The following is a 24,459-nucleotide window of genomic DNA, read 5'->3' on the forward strand; positions in this document are numbered from 1 at the left end:
AAAAGTCCACATATAACTTTTGGCTACCTCAAAACTTAAATACTAATAGCCTACTGTTGACTGGAAGCCTTACCAATAACATAAACAATCACATAACACTATTTTGTATGTTATATGTATCATACACTGATTCTTAAAGTAAAACAGAGAAAACTCAATGTTATTTAAAAAAATCATAAGGAAAATGTTTACAGTATTTATTGAAAAAAAATTCATGTATGAGCAGACTCACGAAGTACAAGCCCATTTTGTTCAAGGGTCAACTATACATTTTTTTAAAAAAGTGAAAAATACATATAAGCCTGATATTTTTTGGAATAAATGATCATGATCTGAAATAAACACATTTTTGATAAAAGTAGAAATACTTATCCTAATTAAGATCAAAATATTTCAAGTTATATTGAAACTAGTATATCCAAACATTTCTGTTGGCTCTGTATACTGATTATAATGAATTAGCAACCAACTGTATAAAATATGTCCTAAATATGGTCATGCTTTTTGCTTAAGTAATTATATTTCAGGTAACGCTTCTAGAAATAATTTTTAAAACTTGAAAACTACAAATAAAATCATTCGATGTGGTGCTGTGACACAATAATTAGAAAACTAAATTTTCAGTATGGAGAATGGTTTAAAAAGTCATGGAATATATGAACAGTTATATAATAACTAAAGATGATAAATAAAAAGAATATAAAGCATGGAGATGCTTATGGTGTGATTCATTAAGAAGCTAAATATTTTACTGAAATTACGAAAATAGCTATAAAAAATACTTAGGGACAAGGACCAAAAGGGAACACCAAAATGTGCAAACAGATCTTGTTGCATGCAATGATAAAGTTGTGAGTAAATTCCTGTTTTAATTCTGAACTTTAATGATGCTCTGTTGGTATGTGTCAAAGGTAACAGAAGAGTTTCATGACTGAAAAGCCCAAAATAATGAGTAAAGTAAAAGACGAATGTCAGAAAGTCATTATGCCCAAAAGACTAATGCCAGTGACTAAAGTCCTTCCTAATCTCTATGGGAGCTATCTCCCAGCAACCAGTGGGTTACATTTTTCTAAGGCACATACCAGTGTAGAATTATCAAATTCCTTTCAATGTTCTTTTAATATAATTTTAAAAGTTCCTTTTAATATCATTTACAAGTATACTGGACAGAGAAAATCGTTTAAGGTAAAAATTCAGAAATGAGGTGCTAGGCTATCATGGAAAACAAGATGCTTCTCTCCAAACATTAAACTGCAAAAGCTTATGCACCTTGTTTGTTCCCCTTTTGGGCAAAGAAGACTTCAGATACATCTCTCTACTGAAGAAAGGCATTCTTTAGTCAGTCCCTGTAGCCATTATACCCTTGAATAAGGCAAAGTGCTTCCACAGACAACTATATGAGATCAGAAAGAACTCTGGTTGGTCTATAGTAAAAACTGGATATAGACAAACATACAGTCCATATTCAAAACCTGCAAAACTCAGGGCTGCTTACAGAACCCACCTCTAGGCATTAATCTTTGCTTCTCGATCCCATTATTGAAGCCTTCTGTGCTCTACCCCGCTTTCTGTTTTCTGGTTTACAGGCTATCTTTACTCAAATTCTACAGTCTACAATTATATTTCTCCCAAGGCACCTTGTCCTTTTTAACTATATGACTCAACTGTTGATGCCATTCCTGAAGTCTCAGGGGCAGAAGCTGGGATAATCAGTTAACACACCAGTCAAACATACACTTGTTAACCAAAATTTCTGCTTACCTCATTTCCATACACCATCAAATGATGAGTTGTAATGAGAGATTTGAATACCACCACCCAACTACTGTTAGTAGTTCTTTCAAATAAACTGTCTGCCAACTGTGGGATGTTCACGTTCATCTCATTTGTGCACTGAATTAAGTCTGCAATAAAGAAAAAGATTAAATTACTCTCTGGCTTTAATTCATTCTTAATCCCAGATTTGTATACTAATAGACGAAAGATCTAACAGAGTGGAACAACAGGTAGTATGAAGAAGTTGTTTAAAATCTCTCATAACAACCCCTGAGACTACTATGACCTACCTGAGAAGTAAACAGGGTGTTGATTAGGATCACATAAATGATCAATAACAACAGAAAGTAAATCGAACTCCCTCAAGGAGTAACTGATCCTCAAGTATTTTTTTTACTCTAAGCCTTCAGAATTACAACTCGTACTATCCACCCCTACCTTTTAAAAAACTTTTTAAAAAATCATACCTATGGAAGCATGAACAAGCTGAAGGTCAAACTACCTTTATTAACATCTCTCCTGGAATGCTGTGTTTGCACTAATAGGAAGATAATAGATATGTGATATCTGAGAGAGTGGGATCTCAGTTTGTTTATTTAAAATAATTCTCATTCTTTCCTCCCTTTAGTCTTACTGAGTTATCTTGAATATCAGTTGATAGCGACTAGCTGACATTGAAAAACAAAACTGAAAATGGACAGGTTTCTTACTGCAATAAATTTCAGGTTTCTTACTGTAATAAATTTCCAAATAAGAAATGATGCAGAAACTATTCAATATCACCTTGAAAAAGTTAAAAGAATATAAGTTCCGATTTTATATTTCAATCTGGAAAGAATTACAATAAAATAGTCTAATATACAATTGTTTTAGCACCAAAACTAAAAAAAAAAGCTCTTAAATAGACCACAAAGTTTCACCTCCAATCTGCTTAAGAGATTATTATTGGCAAATTCAAAGAAAATACAAAATATAGTCCAATTAGAGAACAGAGAAGAAAATCAAGAAATGAGTTGTTTTATTTTCAAAATACGTATAAAACAAGTACAAATATCTTAGTTGTAACTACCATAAAAGGAAAAATATTAAAGTTATTCATGACTCATTAGCAGTTTGTCCAGTTTTAATCTTTAGTTCATAATGATTAAATATGAATTCAAGTGACCTAATTTGGCCTTGATTGCTACCAAGAAACATTAATGTAACTATGACCATTTACCTGCTTATAATCTTTCAAAATGTTTAATAGTTCCAATTATTATACAAAGTAATAGTTGATAAACAAACGTATATTTTAGATAAGTAGTTACCCTTGCCAACAATGCTTAAAGAACAAAGCACAATAGTGCCTATGGACAGAAGAATGACACAAGGCTTTCATAATTCAGACTACTTGCAATAAAAATTAAATAGTACATTCAACTTGCTGTGTGTAGTCAGCTTCTGATAGTAAAAAGTAGAGTTTGACCTCTGCCATCTCTGAATTTTCTTAAATGGTATTTTACACCTGTCCTATGGCACTGAACATACTCTTCTTGTCCCAAAGCTAAGCCTTCTCTGTCTCTGAAAAATACACTGAGGCAAGGCCTATCTTTTGCTTATTTTGAATACTATATAACTTCAAGCACAGTGGTCAAATTCCGAATTTAAGTTAAATTCCCGGCTTTTTCTGTATTTATTTTTATGTATTTATGTATCCTTCCAGAAACTGTCTTGATAAGCCATTTAATTCTTAGTTACTTCCTCACAATGGCATCAATATTCATTTTACTCCGCAGAATCTTATTTTAGTTTTCAAAATTGAACCTGTCACAAAATTTCTTGTCACAATACTGCCCCAAAAGTACTTCTACCTCTGTGCGTGTTTACATACACTCCCTAAAGCCAATCAGTAACCAAGTCTCCCAAACCTCCAATAATCCTACTTTCTCCTCTCCATTCCACTATCACTGTCAATGACAGAGTTCAGACCCTATTTATTTCTTAACTAAGGAGTACCTCCATGCCTGAGAACATTCGAAAATTGGGAAGGGAGGTCATGACACTCTCTGAGGGATTTTATCGGCATTTAATATCAAGGATGAGGGAGAGTAACTGCCCTGCAAAGCACAGTCATCACTCCACAATTAAACAACTGCCCCATCCCAAAGCGTCCCCACTGAAAAATGTTGGAATGACTGACCTCTTCGTTTTTTAAGGACACCTGATTTGGGGTCTCAACCACTCAATACCCCTAAACATTCTCTAAACTAGCCACAGAATGATCTGCAACACAACAATCATCGCCTAACTTCAATCACGTCCCCTCTGCTTAAAGGATGGCATATATTTTGTCCTTGACAACGTCCTCCTTCTTGAATTTTAGTTTTTAACACAAAATCACTACCATGCTGTTTTACACCAGAATATTTCCATTCTTGCTCATTCTTCACAATGAATGAAGTCTTTCCCTTCACAGAAGGTACCCTCCACACAGTTACTAAGCTGGCACATAATTCTACATTACAGAATTATTTTAGACTATAATTATTTACTTCCAAATCATTCTTTTCTACTAGATCAGGAGACCTTAAAAGGAGCCTGCAAACATTTTTGTTAGCATTTTCCATACTATTCATCATGGAGGTTAAGTAAATGGCTTGATTAGTCAGATAAAGTCTAATTTTAACTGAAGACAAAGGTATAGATTTCATTTTCAAGTAATTTATATATTAGAATATATAAAATCTATGCAATATTTTCTTTGTGATAAGCTCTCCCCCTACATCCCTTTGCTTGTTACACTGATGTTTCCTTTGAAATGCCTCCCATTATCCAAGTACTCTTACCTCAAATGCGCAGCACTTGCTGTTCCTTCTGACTAGAATACTCTTCTCCCTGATATCTATATTTCTTGCTCCTTCGCTTTATTCCTATAAATCTTTGCTTAACTATCATCTTATCAGATGAACATCTCTGAATTTTTATAAAAAATAACAATGACTTAGGGCACTCTTCTATCTCCAAACCCTTACTATACCCTCTTACTGGCCTTATTTTATTTCCCTCCAAAGCACTTATCACCTAAAGCATTTTGTTTAAAGTCTTTTCTCTCCCAATTAAAATATAAGTTCTATGCGGGCGGGTCTCTGTTGTTTTCTGCTGTATCCCCAAAGGCCTAGACTGGTGCCTCCCATATAGTGGTCACTCTTACTTTTTGAATACATTCATTTCAGTGTGCATACAGTCCTCACATGACTTTTTTAAAAAGCATCCAAAATAGTAATTTTTACATAGACCAAATCAACAATCTAAAACTATCTGCACAACCTGCTCTTCCCAAAAGGTTGAAAAACAAACCTAAGCCCATTACATGTGAAAATTTTCAAATTTCAAGTTAAAGGAGACCTAACGAATATTTTTATTTTAATATTTATGAAAACTCTAGTATGCTTTAGAAATGACTACATAAAAACTGAAGAATAACTCCAGAAGCTAAAATATAACACTTCAGACTTAACAGGAAAAATAAGAGTTCATGCTCAGATTATGAATCCAGAGTAGACCAAATACGAAACCAGTTATATGAATATTACTGGAAGAAAAAAATACCGAATCCTTACACAAACTCTACAGAACATACTTCTCCATAGAATTTTAACTCAACCAGTCATTTTCTCCATGCAGTAATTTGTTCTCCACACAATGTTTCTTCTACAGCAGTAACTTGAAAAAGCTTCCAAGTCCGAGCTCCAACAACACAGGAAGGAAATGTTTTCCTCACCTTTGACTAACCAAAAGCGAATAGTTCCAAACAAAAGTCAATCTTGATAGCTACTGCTTTTTCCATTCACAATCCAGGAGACTTCATTTTTTAAAAAGTACAAACTTGGTATTACATTTCTCTTACCAATCAAAAGGGTTCCAAGGTAGAAACACATATTTTTAGTTATTTACCTTAAGAATAAAAAACCTCCTTAAAAGTTCCATTATTAACAATTTCTGAATGCCTCAAAAAAAAAAAAAATAAGCTACTACATGGCATGTAGGCTCTTTGCTTTAGGTATAGGTGAGAATTCATGAGGATTTTCAGTATTTAAGAGCAGGAAGAAAATAGGCCTACCATGGAAATGAAGAGCATTGTTCCAGAGATGGTAAGAGGAACCAACTGCTACTATACAAAATGCTATCAATTTTATTTTTTATATGCCAAGCCAACAAACAATGTTTAGGGTTGATAAAGTAAATGTTAACTGTATTAACACAGGTTAAGGAACTTGCCCCACAGATAAAGTCAAAGGTGCTCACTACTAAGTGACAGATTAATAGAATAAGATTTTTGCAAAAGACAAGGGTGACTGGAAACATATATATAAACTGAACACCCAACTAACCAATGTAATGCAAGTTCTAAATTTCTTTTCATGGAAATCCTAAATTCCTAACTTAAAACAAAAACAGTATGAATAGTAGCAAAATGTAAAACAGCATTTTTATATTCAGAGAAAAATGTTCAGCAAAGTACAGAAAATTTAGAAGTAACCAGTTACCAGAACATTTCCTTAATCTTACAGCCATACTCTTCGTGCGGCCCCAAAGCCCATCTATATAGAGCTCCCCAGACAGAGTTCACCAATCTTAGAAACTTAGGGTACTTAGGGTTTAATTCCACAGAAAATCAGGCAACCCAGCCAGTGGCATGTACCACTAGCAAAAATGTAGAGGTCTCAAGTTCCCATCCAAATAGGCACTCCCCAGGCTATATCAAAACTATTCTAATACCCAAGTAAAATTTTCTAATAAATAAGGTTGGCTAAAAATAAGGTTTTTTTTTTTGAAGTATCATAATAATTTAGCCAAATTACTACTGTCTCTTTCAAAGGAGTCACTTTAAATGATACTCTTTGCAACTGACTTCAGAATCAATTTTGGTAACATAAGACTGATTTCTTCAGTCATCTAGAAAATTAGAGATACATTCACTTTGGAAGGCAATTTAAGTGGTTTATTAAATGTTGCTTCACTGATCAGATCTTTTTCCTGGGTAGGAGTACAAATGAAAGGAACAAGTATTTACCAAGAAAAAGTAACTAGAGAATAAGAAAATCATTTCTGAACTTTTGATATAAAGGATCAGCAATATTATTTTCATTAACAAAAATTTTAAAGTATTTAGAAAACATGCTAGTTGAAATCAGACTTAAGGCAAAAGAAATTACACATGCGCAGGCATATCTGCCCTTGTCAGAAGGGTCAAATGTCAGGGAACTAGAATAACTCATATATCTCACTCCATTCAATTTTTTTCTAAGTGTAGAAGGATCACAAAGTATGGTCCAAATTAAGATGTAATTGTTACAATTTTATCTTTAAAGTTTGTGGGGTCCTCTGTGAGAAAGACAATGTTACACTTTAACATACTTTCCATTAGAATTAACTACAAAAAATATGGTCTTCACGGACTAATTTACTCCTAAGAAATAAATCTAACCAACATTTTCATTGGATATTAAGATAAAAACTGGAGAAAGATTCACAGAGTATAGAATGCTCAGAACTGAGTTAATTCAAAAAGAGAGAAGAAAGCATTCAGAGTATTAAAAAGACAAAGATATCCAAATGGCTGTGGTAAAAGTACTATAAAGCTAAGGGACCTAAGTCACAATGTAAGTGGACATGTCCAGTAATGGTGGGATAGTTTATTAAATGACAGCAGTCTGACAATGAAATACTATCAGGCCAACAAACACATGGAGAAAAAAAAAAAGGCAATGGGAAAATGTCTGCAGTATATTAAATGAAAACCATATATAAAAAAATAAAAATAAAAATTCCATTAAAAAACTGCATATATTTTCTGATTTATACTGTATTTAATCAAATACAGGGTGATGCAAAAGGAGCACTTGGAATATTCAAAACTAAATTATACATAAACAAGTAGTCAAAACCAATATGTAAAGGAACTATATCACTCTCTTTTCCCCTAACTTTACAAATCTCAGTAAGCACCTCTCAGGTCACACAACAAACACCAATCATGTATTGTAATTCATTCTACACCCTTTGGAGCATATGATGATCAATGGCCAAACAGAGAGCCATAACATGTTCCTTTATTTCCTCATGGATGTGAGGAAAAGGTGTTAGAAGCACAAGAGCTGCATGGTATGACAGATTGAAATTTTGCAGCCACTGTCGCAGAGGTAGGCCAATATTTTGAACAGAATTTCAAGTTCTCACCATGATAAGTAATGACGAACCTCCAGAACTCACACACAAAAAAAGGGAGGCAAAGTCCCATATTACTAAAAAACAAGTTGCAGCTGTAGGAAAAATCAATTTGCTAGCACAACCTGATATGCTATTTCTGTCACCGTGTTCTCTACAAAATGAATGGACTAAAATTTCATACATGTGAAAACAAAGAAATATAAAGATAGCTACAATGTGGTAATTGTACATGTTATATTAACCTGGTTTTTGAGCAATAAGTTTTTCTTGCAACTGATTTTTTAAAAAAAATCACCATGTAAAAGGAGGCTTTTTTACTCCTTAAAAACTATTCAACAGAAAAGTTGCAGTAAGTCTTCACAGTGGTCTCATTATCTGGCTCTGTTTGTTTTAAATAAAGTTTTTTTTAAAGAAGATATATTAATCTGAAAAGACCTCTATCAGTGCTAATTTCAGGTGCTTATGGAAGCCACCTAAAGATATCAATTTAAAAAAAAAAAGAATAAAAAGCATAACACAGACTTAGGAAGCATTTCTGGGGATATACCATACATCTGTCAAATGCTGCATGTCCTCAGAACACTTTAAAAAGGAACAAAAGAGAAAGGACGGACCTCCTTCATATCCGTAGCAGAGAAAAAAAGTAGAACTAAAGAGGGAATACCTAAAATAAAGAATTCAGATGGAGCTAGGTACCTAAGCCAACTCTAAGGTATTCTACATTAATGTCTGGCTAAAATTAGCCTCTTAAGTCATTGCTAAAAACAAGCCAAGTTTGATAAATTGCCCATACTTTAATTTTCAAGGTGCAAAATAAATTGTTTTAGTTAATAGAATCATTACATAATTGCCCTAAAATTTTAATCACACACAAAGCATCCTTTCCAATCAGCCCGACCATTCCTTAAAATTATCTATAATTTATGCATTTGCCTGTTCACCCACAAATCTGTTATAAATATATAAAATCCTATAAAGAGAGTTTAAATCATGAAAATGCTCGAGAAATGTATTACTCCCAAGTAATTCATTGCCATTGATTTAGTTTTCAAGTGAAAGGGTCGTTCTCCCCACTCCATTAGCAAAAGGTTTTAGTCTAGGTTTTAGTCTACTATGTAAACATTTTTAAATTAAAAGTCTGAAAACTTAAGCTTTTCCTTGGAGTTCTGGTATATTCTGCATTCCTACCACTAGATGGAAGATGATACAGAGAAACAACAATAGGACTCTGGCAAAAACATAAGTGGGCTCAGGCTTATCTATTAAAAAAATTCTTAATTTTGAGATTGTTTAGAATTCTACTCTAGTATTCCAAAGTGGTGATTTCCAAATCTAGACACTCTACTCTCACCTCAGATTCCAAACAAGGATATCGGAAGTGAGAACCATATTTTGGTAAGCACTACCTTAAATGTAACTATTATTTGTTTTTAATTTATCAGAAAATACAAGATCATAATAAAAAATTACTTAATAAAATAAAAACTCATCACAAAATATAAGAATTAAAATATTTATTTAATCTGAATAGGAAAACAAAATGAAAGCATTATAGTTCTCCAACGTTAAAAAATAATATGTTCAGTTGTATAAACACAAGGTGTTCTTCCCTTCTTTGAAGATCTTAAGTTTAGAATTACAATCCCACCTGTAGAAAAGAAAACATATTAAATATCAAGTAATTTAAGAATAAATTACAAATTTTCTTTTTTTGTATTACATTCTAAGAACTTCTAATAGTTTATCAACTCGGTTAAGGAGCTATAATCAGGATTCTCAAAACCAATCAAATACTAGATCAGAAGCACACAAAACATGATTTCCTAAAAATACTAACAATACATTATGAGTACTATACTCACCTCCACATGCTGTAAATCAGAACAGTCCCAGGAGAGCATAAAAAATGGAAAGAATTCATTCCAACAAAAGCAGGAAACAAGTACCCAAGCATGAGAGGCTCTGCGAGTACAGATCAGAGTACTCTAAAGGAAAAAAATATCTGGAGACGTTCAAGGAACTGTGACTAAGTCTGGAGAAAAGTATGTTACTAGTAGGGAGTGACCAAGTGTCCTGGTTTTCTTGGAACAGTCCAGGTTTACACCTGTTGTCCCAGTGTCCCATTCAGATAATATATCCTTTCACTCTCAAAAGTGACCCAGTTTGGAAGAAATTATATGTCACCCTAGTTTTAAGTGACCTAATAAAGTCTACATCTAGCTAAGGAATTAATACATTACCAACATCTACTCCTGGTGGATTTGCATTTTTCTTTCTATGAACACTGTATTCTGATTCTCCCCAGCCTCCTAAAAAAACAAATTTTCCTCACCCTTACAAAATCATCTACTCTCCTAACTTCAATGAAACATCTATGCAAATAATGCTCAAATTTCTTCCCTGAAAATCAATCTAAGGTCTTCAGTGGAGTTGGAGGTATTAGAAATTTTCACCTCTATGTCCAAAAATATCTCACGGTTAAAAAACAGGAACATAATCTCAACTATCACCTGATTGTCCCATTTTTATTTTAAGCAATCAAGACTCATTCTTTATCTTGTTAAAATAAATCCAGGCATCTTCTGTTTTCTTACATCTTCCACAATGTGTGACATGGTGCCTGGTACATGTGTTGATGGTATAAATATTTGTAGATTTACAAGTGAAACAAAAGCCCATTTCTCTACTCATAAGATTCAGGGGAGAAAAAAAGTAACAGGCAAAAAGTACTCCTCATAGCTAGGTTAAGTTATTCTGCAACAGCCAGACCCAAGTCTAACAAGTAGCAGTCCAAAAGAACTTTCATGGTTTCTCTTAAATTCTGCCTACTCACAGAGAAAAATGGATTGTAGTTAGCCTCTCTGCCAGAGTCTACCTCATCCACAAAACACAACTTTCATGTCCCTAGGCAATCAGAACAGAGTCTTTATGCTCCATCTTCCCACATCTTTGCAAACCTCCATTAGAACAAAGAGAAATCCCTTTTTATCCAGCAATATTCACTGCAAACTCTATTATGCCAAATAGTCTTAGGAGTAAGAAAATACAATATTGAACAAAGTTTCTGCCATCATGAAGCTTATATACTAATGAGGAGAGACAATCTGTAAACAAATGAACAAATACATGTCAGATGGTGTTAAGTGCTAAGGATTTCTTAGCACTTAAGAAAGATGGGACATGTGTTTGGGGGAGGTTGCAATTTATACATGATAATCAGGAGTCTAAGATAAAGAAGACTTTTGAAAATTACAGTAACAATAGTCGTGTGTCATCAGTGGCCTGGAGGCCTATGAAACCAACCAGCATGATCAACTACCATCTTCCACATAGTGGGGAAGTATAGAGGCAGCCCATTCATTATACATTACACAGGTCTGCTTCACCCTTGCCAAATCAAAGTCATGTTGAACAAGAATCTTAGTAATTCTGAAAAGTCTCCAGTTTTATGTAGATATAAGTAGAGACAATAGGAATCTCATTTATACATTCATATACTTTACAATTAAAGCAATCTGTTCACCTTAAGTGAGTCCAAATTACATCAGCCACTTACAACAGTTCATTAATTGCTACACCTGTGGCAAACAGGCATCAAGCAATCCCACTAAGCCACTGGGTAACATGTGAAAGCCATTTCTAAAAAATATTTTTTTCAAACTGCTATGAATAGTAATGACAGATATAGCCAAAACCAATAAGCACCATATAATAACCTATCTACATGGCTTTAAGTTTTGAAATAATGCTCTATAAATAGAAAAATGTGAGCAATTATTATTATGCTATTAATAAATCACCATAAAATAAAGCCACAGCACTTTTCCCTAGTTTAAATTTAAGCCTTTAAGTTTCTACAAATAGGAATATTCACTATGAGTATTTCAACAAAAATCTACATCCTCACATATTTGTAACTATACAACTGTTCTTATAGAATTCCATATGACCTATGTTTACCTGTTTCTTAGTATTAAAAAAACCTGATAATTTCATCCTGACAAATGCCTTTCTTAAAGGAATAATATCTTGAGATTTTTTTAAAAACTGCTTTATTGAGCTGCCAAAATTAAAGTGAAGACTTTTTTAAACTTAAAAATTCCATGTATCCTATACAGATATTGTATGACAATTGAAAAACAATTTATTTTTTAAAATTCCATGTAAATTATGCCTCAGTAATGTTAACTAAAAGGAAAAAAAACTATCAGCTTGAATCTAAAAATCCATGCTTTGGCTATCAAAAAATGTTGATCTGAAAAAAAGAAAAAAGAAAAAAACTCTTTCAAAATTATGCCCAAGTATAGGAAATTTGGTATATTTTATTTAAATTCCAAAATAAAGTTATTATTTCATTCACTCTGTGTTTAAAAGCTATGAACCTAAGTATATTACAGAAAAAAGTTAAGAACACTGAATATTTTGAACTTTGAATATTTTGAAAATTCTCTCTTCTATTAAGTTGACATGATCACAACTTATTTTGCACATTGCACAGTTAATTACGGATTTATTTCCCCTATATATAGGCTTTAAGTATTTCTCAGTACTAGGCATTTTGATAAACAGGCCCCTGCTGCTAGAGAATTCAGAAACCATGAATTAACACAACACATATAGTATATAACATTTACAGTGTTTTTTTTATTTAGTAGTTATGTTTCCCTGTACTAATTAAAATAACACTAATAATAAAAGACTAAATAAAAAGTTGATTCTTTCATTCAAGTATCTATATTTAGGTAGACAGATACTATGACATATATATTCAAAATCCATATTCTCTCTGTTCGTAGGTCTCTAAAGAGTCCCTCAAATTTCTGAGAGCATTTACCTTTCTCGTTTATGAAAATGTAATATAAATCTTAAATGGTCTAGACAAGTAGCAAGGAAAAAGTTTAACCACCTATCTCCCTTCATTCCACAAGGCCAACCTTTCACCAAATTTCCTTATTTCTCTCCAAATAAGCCTTCTTACTCAACTAAAATGCTACTACTTTGAATACTACTACTGTTCAAGTATGATACCTCTTGAAACTTGACCAATAGAGAACATTAACTAGCTTTTGCTTTTTACTGCTGTATCGGATACCTCCTAGAATAACCGGGATGGGGGAGGGGAGGGGGGAGTCTGGTTCTTGTTCTTTTCTTTTAAAGTTCATGTCTCCCTAACCTCTTATCTGACTCACTAATTTGATAGTCAATCCTAAGTGTTATTCATTTCCAATCTCTGCTTCAAACTAATGATGATGATGATGCTAATTTCATCATCACAAAAGTTCTACTCTAGGCTTTCCTATCACCACTTCCATGCATGACCCCATTTATTCCCAGGTGCTAAGACTGTATTATAACAGGATAAACTGACATCAGAATAAGCGAAGGACCTAAATCAAATTCCAGATTTGCTATTCACTTTCACGACTTCGGGCATGCAAACTAGCCACTCTGTTTCAATGTCTCCATTTTAGAAAAAGAAATATTAATATTTTCACAATATACTATAAGACAACATATTTAGAGTACTTTGTAAGCTTTAAAGCACCATTACAAATATTGAGTATTGTTAGTTTTGCTTAATATTATATTTTATTGGTAAGTTTTGCCCTTATTTTAGACTATTCCTCCATCACTTTTCCAATACAGTATTATAAAACCACGTCGAACTCAATGACTTCTACAAACCTCTTGAGAAGGTTTATAAACTCCAATTTCTTCAACTGGGAAATGTTACCATTGTTACTTGTACTTTATCTTAAGAGTGGCAAAACTTTTATACATGCAGATTTTTTAATATTTTACAAAGTTCTTTAATATCCTTCATCTTCTGATTATTACAACAGCTTTGTGACAAGCAAGGGATGCTCTATTAACTCCACTGTAAAAATTAGTAGCTGTGCTACTAACTAGTAGCTGTGCTGGAACTAGATTCTTTAAAACAGTAATCTTTCCACTAGAGGGATGAATAAAGATATATACATATTGTCTCTCAATTCTGTCTCTTGTCTGACTCTTGTCATCACCTCTAATTACTCTAAAATGCACACATCTTTTCTTTTTTGCCTTTACAGATCTAATTCCTAGTATAGACAGCAACCACTTCTTGTCTGGTATAGTGTACTCTGTTCAATGGCATCATCTTCATTCTGGCTACAAAAAACCAAAGTCAACTGAAATTAAGGAAGGCACCACATTATTCAACCTAAGTTCACAAGGAACAGGTTTCAAGAATTTCGGGCATCCTCATCTCCAAGTGCCTCAGAAACTGCAAGACTTAATTGATAAGCAAAGTTTAAAAAGTCAAGAATGTTCCAAAACTAAGTCAACTCACCAGATTTTAAGTGAGTAGGGCTTATGTGATTTTATAGGAGAGGAGCACATAAAGCAGTTTTCCAGTCGTCTGCCCCAGAGATGAAATCATTCTAAGTAATAGCAGAAGAGGAAAACTATATTTAAAAGGGCCTCAAAAGCTACACTACCTTCTTGTTTGGTCACTAGCTAAATTAAGAAAACATAACTCTGATGAACAGGGTCAAAGAAAAAGCACTTCTAGGTTAAATCCTCAGGCCCAAAGATAGGAAGCAACTTAAGCTTTTCTCTTGGTTTTTTTTAGCTTTCACTTTTTTTAAAATTAAATTTATTGGGGTGACATTAGTTAATAAAAGGTTTCCATCTGATAGAAATAGCTTTCTCCCTGTAGTTAGTCAAGGAGTGTCTCAGCCTCCTGAGCAACTTTATAAATAGCTTTCTAACTCAGCTGCCTGCTGCAGCTCTATAAATTTTAAGGCAGTACCTGTGGTTGTTCTTTACTACCATTCAGCTGTGTTATGCGATGTCAGGGATGTGCTATAGAAATCACCTAAAAATAATGCTTTGGTCCACTCTAGGTTACCAATTCAAAACAATATTTTGTGAGAATATGAAGAACAAAACTAAATGAATATTTATACTCTACCAAGTCTGAAATCTTTTTTAAAATTAAATTGACTGAGGTGACATTGGTTAATAAAATTATATAGGTTTCAAGTGTACAATTCTATAATACATCATATGTATATTGCATTGCATGTTTACCACTCAAAATCAAATCTCCTTTCATCACCATATATTTGACACCCTTTACCCTTATTTACCTCCCCTATCCCCTCTTTCCTTCTAGTAACCATTAAACTGTTGTCTCTGAGTTTTTGTTCGTTGTTTGTTTGGTGCTTTCAGTTTTATATCCCACATATAAGTGAAATCATATGGTTCTCAACTTTTTCTGACTTATTTCACTTAGCATGATAATCTCAAGAATCTAAAATCTTATACTGAATTAAAACAATACAAATTCCAAATCTGGTAACTGATAAACAATTACATATTTCTGTGAAGTTACAAAGTTAATGTTGAGAAAAGAAAAATAAAGGAGGAAATACTACCTGCCAAACCTCAACTTCTCTGTCATTAAACTTTCAGAAGGGTTTCCTTCTAAAAGTAAATATACAAATGGGAATAAAGATAACGTGGTTATATCTTCCAGATCTTAAAGCAGACGACAAAGTGATTATGGAAAGAACAAAAGAGTTTCATACCAAAAGATCAAATGCAGCTGTCCTGTAACCCTCTTAGATATGCAGTTTTTAAAAACAAATTCATTGCAGAGCAATCCACTGAATTTTTTATTTACCAACAAATCTTCACATTGGTCTTATCAATCAAAACTAGACCGATTTTCCCATCACAGCTCACCTGAAGGCTAGTAACTGCAATTATGAATACAGTTTTGTTTTCTGCTCACCTAATATAAATGCTGCATCCTCCCAAAATCTTGCCCATCCCTTTCCAAAGATGCTGTCTATAAGAGAGACAAACTTAGCAGTTACTAAAGGTACCAACTATTAAAATAATATTCCTAGGTAAAATTACATATTGAATACAACTAAAGATTATTCTAAACTATACCAATAAGTTGCTTATTTAATTTCAAGTCACAAAAGATCAAAAGATGGCCAAAGAGAAAGATATCTCATACTGTATTTAACAAGTCGATTCAAAACTAGCTAAATGTACTGCAAGTAAAAGCAAATCTTTTTTCTGCTCTTCTCTTAATGGGTATACAACAGTTGCAGGCCAAAAATGAGTAAGCAGTGATAGAAAAACTGATGCAGCCTTGGCCTATTACAGAATTCTAGCTTTAATAAGTATCTACTTATTAACTTCATCCACACTATATATCCACTGTATACATATACTTCAAGAAATATAGTCCTTACAACAATCACACAAATTAAGAATCCTTGAAACAATACTTAAGATTTCTATGGTTCTATGAAATTAAGGAATAAAATGAGGTTTGAGGCAATAATTCAAATTCATCACAACCAAATAATTTTACGATGATGTACTTACTGCGCATATGAGCACATGATGGATTAGCAATGTTCTATTATATAACCTCAACTGATTTCCCATTATGATTAAAAATCAACAAATGCAAGACAATTAGCCAATGCAGATCATTTAGTCTATGGCAATAGATAAGGGACCACCACCATCATTCTTTTTCAGGTATCATATTCATATTTCTGACACGAACACCATGAACTTTTCAAGTGAACCGACTAAAGACCAAGATCATATCTGAGTACTCTCAATATAAAGATTAATTCTATACAAGAACTTCACGCTTAAAAAATAAAACAATAAAAGACTATTGACAAAATAGTTCATTAAGTCTATTATCTTCATCAAAGATTTATTAAACATTTACTAAGATACTATTATGCACCAAGCATTATATTCTGGGTACTGGAGATACAAGATGAATAAAGCAGAGTCCCTATTTTTAGGAGAGCTAAACATGCACAAGATGTTATGAGACCAGCAGGGAAAAAACAGAATGCCAATGTAGAGGGATAGGGGAGTAATTTAATTACAAATGCTACTCACAGCTTGCCAGGTATGGTTCATTTGGCCAATGGGGGAGTGGGGTTTGGTGGGGAGGGGTGGAGAGAAGGGTCCCATCTTCCCTCACCAAACAAGGGCATCTAACACAAGCATACATGCCCAAAAGGGACAAATGTGAAAGGAAGATAAACATCCTCTGGTCAACCTGGCTGACTAAAGTAAAAAATTCAGAAAAGCAAGCATCTGAGACATGGTTGGAAAGGCTAGTAGGAAGTCTTTTATTATCAAGAATTTTTATATTTTGTATTATTCACACATTTTTAATGTAGAAGAAAACTCACACTTTTGTTAGCCATTTCCTCCTAAAACAAAATCATTAAAAAAAAATGCTTCCTCTTACTCCAATGATAGTAGTGTCTCAATTTATGTAATTGTACAAAAGAGCTAATAAGACTACTTATTCAATAGGTTTTTATAAGGATTAATTGTGTTATGCATGTCAACTGCTCAAGACAGAAAGGATTCCTTAAATCTTAGCTATTATTCCCACTATGCAGGTTATGTCCTAACTAAACTGATTTTATGTAACACCAAAGATTGAAAAGTTTCCTTTAATGTTTATAAAATCTATCTTTAGATCAAAATGAAGAATATATTATTTCTTTTTAGAAGACTTTCAATGAACCCTGTGTAACTGAAACTCAGAAATCCCCAAACCTCAGATACTGCCACTATTAATGCAGTCTAAAATAATCAAGTTAATATAAAAAGCTTGAAGCAGCAAAGTCTAGTCTCAGCTTCAAGATCAACAAAACTCCTTGCCTTCTCTATTTTAACACTGGCAGCAGAAAATAAACATATAATACAATTTTGAAAATCAGCTCTAACTATGGTCCAACTTCAACAGTAGCCAAAAGCAACCTGGAAAAGAGATATCTAAAAGTCAGATGATTAAAATCCATACTCTCTTTACAATCTAGCCTCAGACAACTGCTCCAACTGCACTTCTCCTTACACCCAACCTGTCCTTCTCCCAGCTCCAAAGCACTCTATTTACCCTCTACAGTTAAACAGATTCCTTCATTTCCCACAGTTCCAGGCTTCCTACCTGCAAATGTTTGCTCATGCTCTTTCCGCTACCTGAAATGCCTAATGCTCCTCAATGCTTATCATTTAAGGCCCAGTTCTCCCCCTAATCGAAACAGTATTTCTCTCTCCTATGATTTTCAGTGAACTTATCTCACATTTGCCAGGTAATACAGTAATCTGTATATGTCATCTTCCATACTACACTAAGGCCATGACCAGAGATCTCGCATTTAGAATTCTTAATATTCTCAACTCAGTCACTTGGTTATATGACAGACTCTTAACAAGTAATTGCTAATGAGTATATTAATTTCCTCAAGACTAATATCTTCTGTGGAGATCCAGCTTTAAATAGCTAAGAATGACTGATAATTAACATAGTTTGCAGATAAACAGGTGTCAATAGCTAAATCTCATTAATCAAACATATCCAAGAATCCTATTGACTTTAATTGCTTTATCAAACTTTTTCCAGTCATACTGACCATCACCAGATAAGATAGTTTGTCTTTAAGATCATTCGTAAATTTGGAACTCAAAAAAGTTCGCTTTCCAGACAAGCTCATAAAAGCCGTGAGAACAGTGTACCTGATTTTATTTACTTAGCAATCCAAATTACCATGTATAACAATATTCAGAGGTCCAATTTCAGGTGCCAAAGCTTACCTAACCCCCTGCACAAATGGCAACAAGACTTGCAATTACTTCCTTTCCGTCCCTTTCAATAACCCTACCACAAATTACCTGGGAAAAGGAAAGAGTACTTTCCCAGTTCCATAACAGTGGCATCTAAAGCTGGGATAGAAGCTAATAAATGGGATGAAAGGGGATTTTAAAATGAAGATTTAGGAAAAAAGTGAAGAGACCAGAATCAATCAAGAATAACTCCTATTGCCACAAGACATTTAAGGGCTCCCTCTCCAGCCTCATCACCTTTTATTCCTATTAACACTTTGCTAATTTGTTTAAGAGGAACACTTTTGTCCGTCTGGCAAATTACTATTCATCTTTAAAATTCCTGTTACCTCCTCTATGAAGCCATCACTAATTTACTTCAAAATTAATTACTCCAGCCCTTACGTTGATACTTTATGTAAAAAGTCTTATACATTTATCTCAACATATCACAATTATTTGTTTAAACATTTTCACTATTAGATCTCATGTTCCTTTTAGGGTAAGGATCAAGTGTCATTCATCTTTACATTCTTTTCTAGACCTTGATCACTCTCTTAGCACCCCACTTACTGTTTCTAATCAGAATTTTTGCCAGTACTACTCAATGTAGGATGAAACTCAATCTCAGAACTTTCCCCTCATATTCTTGCTCACAGATCAAGCAAAATATTTTAATACTGCTTCCTAGAGAATTTCATGAAAATAACAAGAAATAAAAATTTATTTGCTTTATAACTGTTTTTCCACTCAGGCCTTCTCCAAGAAAATTGTGAAACAAGATGATAACTATTGGGTATTTAGGTACACAAATGAATTAAGTTACCTACAGGTTATTTTCAAAAGAAAATTAATTTGGATTTTCATATCAATTCACCAGAGTCCCAAGAGCAAGAAAGAAAAGGCTAAAGTAGGTATTAGGAAGAAATCAATCAGAGTCATTGTCCAGCTTATTCAATATAAGACTATTACAATCAGATACTTCATTTGTGACTATCATTATTTGCATTTTAAATGTTTTGCCAATGTCTTTTAACAAAACATATAAGTATTTAGCAAGCAAAGCCTTATACAGCATTCCGCTTTCAGATGTGGACTATCATAGATAACACAAAGTCTAAAATCAAAGACTCCCTGGAATTCACTTTTAACAACCACACGCAAGTAAATGACAATCATAAAAGAAAGAAAAGCAGAAGAAAATCCAAGATCTAACTAGCTTAAACTCATTTGTTTAAGGTCAAATATACCAATAATAGGCAAATACTGAAATAATTAATATTTAATGTGTCAAACTGCCCTAATTTTACATAATAAAACTCTGGAAGTTTATTGCCCAACTTCCATAATCCCTCTCATTTTCAACCAATAAAGAATAAAAATTCAGTTAATCATGGAAACCGAAAGAGATTTAAACCACCACTGCTCACAGCAAAGACTACTAGTCCTACAGCAATCTTCCTCTTTATGTATAAAAATCCTAAAACATTGTTTGATAACACATTAGAAACCACCCATGGAACGTCATCCTCCTTTTGTTCGGCATCTCTTTACTGCATACTTGCTAAATGCTGTATATAGCATAGTTAAGAAAACACACAAGGGCTCTCCATAAACAATTATAAAAGCTATAAAGAATTATAACATATGAAAAGTATCATTATGAGAAAGTACAAGATACTATGGAAACATACACACTATTCTATGTGGACAAAAATAACTGCTTATTTGATATTCATGCAACTATGTATTTATTATTTTTCCACACATTTAAAATACTATATTGAGAACCTAAAAAATAAAAAAAGTACTTTGAATTAGATTAAGTGGTCCATCCAGTTGAAAGAATGTTTGACTCAAATATTTCCATAAACTAGTCAATGAACTATACGCAAAGTGTAGAGTGACAAGAAAACTTTTTCTCTCATTCACTATTCTCTATTTCCACAGAACACAGAAGTAGTAGAGTAGTATTCCATGTCAACTTCAAAAGGGGAAAAACTCAAATATCCTTAATTTTCCTTATACCACACCTTGGCTCCTCCTTACACCGCATACAAAAATTAACTCAAAATTGACCAAACCTAAAAGAGCTAAAAACTATAAAACTCTTAAGAGTAGTTTAGCTGTAAATCTGTGTAACTGTGCATTAGCTAATGGTTACTTAGATATCATACCAAAACACAAAGAAAAAAATAGAAAAATCAAACTTCAAAATTAAAAACTTTTGTTTATCAAAGGGCACTTAAATAAGTGGAAAGAGAATCCACGGGATGGGAAAAATATACAAATCATATAAGGATCTAGTATCTGAAATGCATAAAAAACTGTTCTAGCATTCCAAATATATAAAGAATCAAATTTAAAAATGGGCAAAGAATCTGAATAGACATTTTTTTCAGAAAGATACAAATGGTCAATAACCACATAAGAAGATGCTCGACATCATTAGGCATTAAGGAAAGACAAACCAAAAACACAAGATATTACTTAACACCTGCAAGGATGACTACAATAAAAAAAAATTTTAATTAAATGTTTAAAAAACCTGAAAATAAGTGTTGGCAAAAACATGGAGAAATTAGAACCTTCATACATTGTTGGGAATGTAAAATGGTGCTGCCGCTGTGGGAATGTCTGATAAGTCCTCAAAAAGTTAAACATACAATAACCATTTGACCCAGCAATTCTTCTCCTAGGTATATGACCAAGAAAATTGAAAACTCAGTTCCCACAAACACTTGTACATGGATAGTCACAGCAGTATCATTCTTAGAGGGTTTGATGGAGTAAACAATCCAAATGTTCATCAACGGATGAAGGGATATACAAAATATGATGTACCTACACAAAGGAATATTAGGTTATAAAAAAAGAATGAAGTATTGTTACATGCTACAATATAGATAAACTTAAAAATATTATGCTATGTGAAAGAAGCCAGACATAAAAAGCCACATATTGTATGAGTTCATTTACTGAAATGTCCAGGATAGGAAAATCCGTGTTATGTGAATTACATCTCAATTTAAAAATTGCAAAAGAAATAATCACTTTGCCTCACAATCCCCTTTTCCACATTAGCTTTGGTTTCGTTAAATGATTAATATTTCAAATCATTCGATATCATGCATGAATTAAATTTCTGCAACCATTTCAAGTACATCAAACAGATCTGCCAATTCTCTCCAGTGTGAACACCACCTGCTATTTACTCTCTGGTATATACTTGAATTACAATAAGATTTTTGCATATTAGATGTATTTAAAATACAGTATATTTGTATTTCTTAAGTATCCACAAGATAACTAACTCTATTACCAGCTCAAAGTTTTTAAACATATACACACCATCACCCTTGTTCTCAGAGCTTATAGTCACATATGAGACCACCTATATAATCAGCAGAACCATGTACATTGAAATATAGCAACGGAATATACCCTATGAAGTCTCTCGTAAAGTATACCTGCAATCTTTAGTGAGGGAAGAAGTTTGGAAAGCATTCCTAGCTTCCTCAATCACTACTTGGAAGATCCCTTGAGTAAAATTACAGCCTCTTGGGTGGTTTCAAGTAGTAAGCTGGTGACTTAAATATCAGCTTGATTTCAGAAATCACTGCAGGAATTCCAGTGACCAGAGGGAACTTTCAGCAATTTCCACTAGCCCCTAGAATCAATTTATGGTCTAGATTTTGTCTTCCTGCTATCATGCCCATCACTACTATCACTCCAACCTTTGCTTCATACCTTATAAGACTTCATTCTAAAAGTCATTTCTTTTTTTTTACATTGTGACTACCTATGAAGTGTATTTTATCCCTCCTTACCTTTAAAGCAAGTCTGCCATACAGTTTGAGCACGCTGCACATAGACTACAAGGTGATCACCAACTCCTGAAGTTGTACAAGGAAGCAGCTCTGACAAACATTTCACATCTACTTCTGGTCCCCTGTTTAATTCTTAAAATGAATTTCTACTTTAAAGAACATATCCTTAAAACATGCATTTAATATAGTATTCAAACTGAGCAATTAAAACAATAAAAAAATCTTTTTCTGTAATACTTTGGAAAACACCATATAATATCTAAAACAAAACTAGACCTCAAAAAAAAGGTGAGGAAAAATGCATCAAAAGTCCCAAATAATGACAAACTTTATTAAGGCCTTTTAGAAAAAAAAATTAGATATTACTGTTAGCCTTTTTGCCTCCAGCAGTCCCCTTTCCAAGTCACACAGCACATTCCTTCCAATTTACTTAATGTATGACATAATCAAAGGATTATGCCACATCTCTTGCTCAAAGTCCTCCAATAGTTGGGCCACTTGCTACCCACCAAATCAAATCTAAAATTACTCTGAGAGTTTAAAGGACCTCTTAAATTTAGTCCCTTTCTGAAGAATCCTTTTCTCCCCTAATACGCACTCTTCCTCAAAGTTGCATTTTTTAGTCTCAAAACCTCTGCAATGTTAAAAACTGAGGACCTCAAAGAGCTTTTGGTTATGTGGTTTTTCTCTATCAATATTTACTGTCAGAAATTAAAGTTGAGAAGATTTAAAATATTAATTCATTTAAAAAAATCATATGTTAACATTTTCCATGAAAAATAACTATTTTCCAAAACTGAAATTTAGAACAGTGGCATTATTTTACATTTTTGCATAACTCTTTACTATCTGGCCTAATAGAAAAATTCTCTTATCTGCTACTGCATTCTATCTGTTACAATATTACACATCACACAGCCTCCGGAAAACTCCACTGCACACTCGTAAAAGAATGAAAATGGAAAAGGTAAATAATGTCTTAGTACACAAATGTAGTATTGACCTCACAAATATGCACAAGGATGAAAGTCTTGGGGACTCCCAGTACCATCCATACTTTAAGAACCACTACCATGAATAAATGAATACGGTTTATTCATTTCCTGGAATAGAAATGTATTATGTAAAAAGTCACACTGAGATGAAAGCACAAACCTGATGCTAGACTACCTCAGTTCAAATTCCAGTTCTCTTCTTCCTGGCTGTGCTGTGTGACCTTGGGCAAATTACTGAACTTTTCAGTACCTTAGTTTCTTCTTCAGTAAAATGGTGATAATAAAAATCTCTCTAAGTTGTTGAAAGAAATAAGTTAATAATTGTAAAGTGTTTAGTATGGTGAGTGCCTAGTACAAAATAAGCACGAATAGATGTTAAAATAAAATTAATCTAGGCATTAGCACAAAGAACATGTTTAGCTGTGAGTATTGCCACTACATTCTAGTATAACTTAAGAAATCCTTAATATTTTGATAACCTGGCAAATTACAACTCTGAACATAATATCTAATACAAAGCTTTAGCTTCATCAAAGTTCTCTTTTAAAGGAATATCATTAGTAAAATCTAATTGCCCAGGAACTATTCTCCATGAAAAGAACCATATACACAATGAAAAGATAAAATTCTAAAGGTCCAATCCAAAAATTTCAATTCTCTAGAGAAATGTATAAAGCAGTTTGGAAACATAGTGAGACAGAACACAAAGTAACGGAAGTGCCACTTCAACCACCAAAAAGAACAGGAAGAGCAAATACTAGCCTTTACTTTGAAAATCTTAATTCTACTACTTCTTGGTAGGCCTCTAACCTCTCGCCAAGAAGCCTTTAAACTTATTTTTCTTCTTTGAGGGAGAAATCATGGAACTAAGCACGACTGAAGAAAACAGAATAGAAGCAACTTTCCATGCATTATGGTGAACTCTGAATATCTTTAAATATTTAAAAACTTTAAATATTAGATTATTAAATATTTAAATGATAATCAGGGTT

The 24,459-nt window shown here is 33.1% G+C and overlaps 1 protein-coding gene across 29 annotated transcripts in view; it reads right to left on the bottom strand.

Annotated features, from left to right (window-relative positions):
- PICALM (phosphatidylinositol binding clathrin assembly protein) overlaps positions 1–24,459 on the bottom strand; it is a 90,292-nt gene that overhangs the window by 60,793 nt on the left and 5,040 nt on the right. For all 29 annotated transcript variants that reach the window (XM_039848232.1, XM_039848244.1, XM_039848243.1 and 26 more), the window contains exon 2: positions 1,762–1,904. In XM_039848232.1, coding sequence (XP_039704166.1) covers positions 1,762–1,904 — 143 coding nt within the window. The remainder of the gene's footprint in view (positions 1–1,761; positions 1,905–24,459) is intronic.

Source organism: Pteropus medius, unplaced genomic scaffold, assembly GCF_902729225.1.
Source record: "Pteropus medius unplaced genomic scaffold, Ma_sr-lr_union100, whole genome shotgun sequence".
Lineage (NCBI taxonomy): Eukaryota > Metazoa > Chordata > Mammalia > Chiroptera > Pteropodidae > Pteropus > Pteropus medius.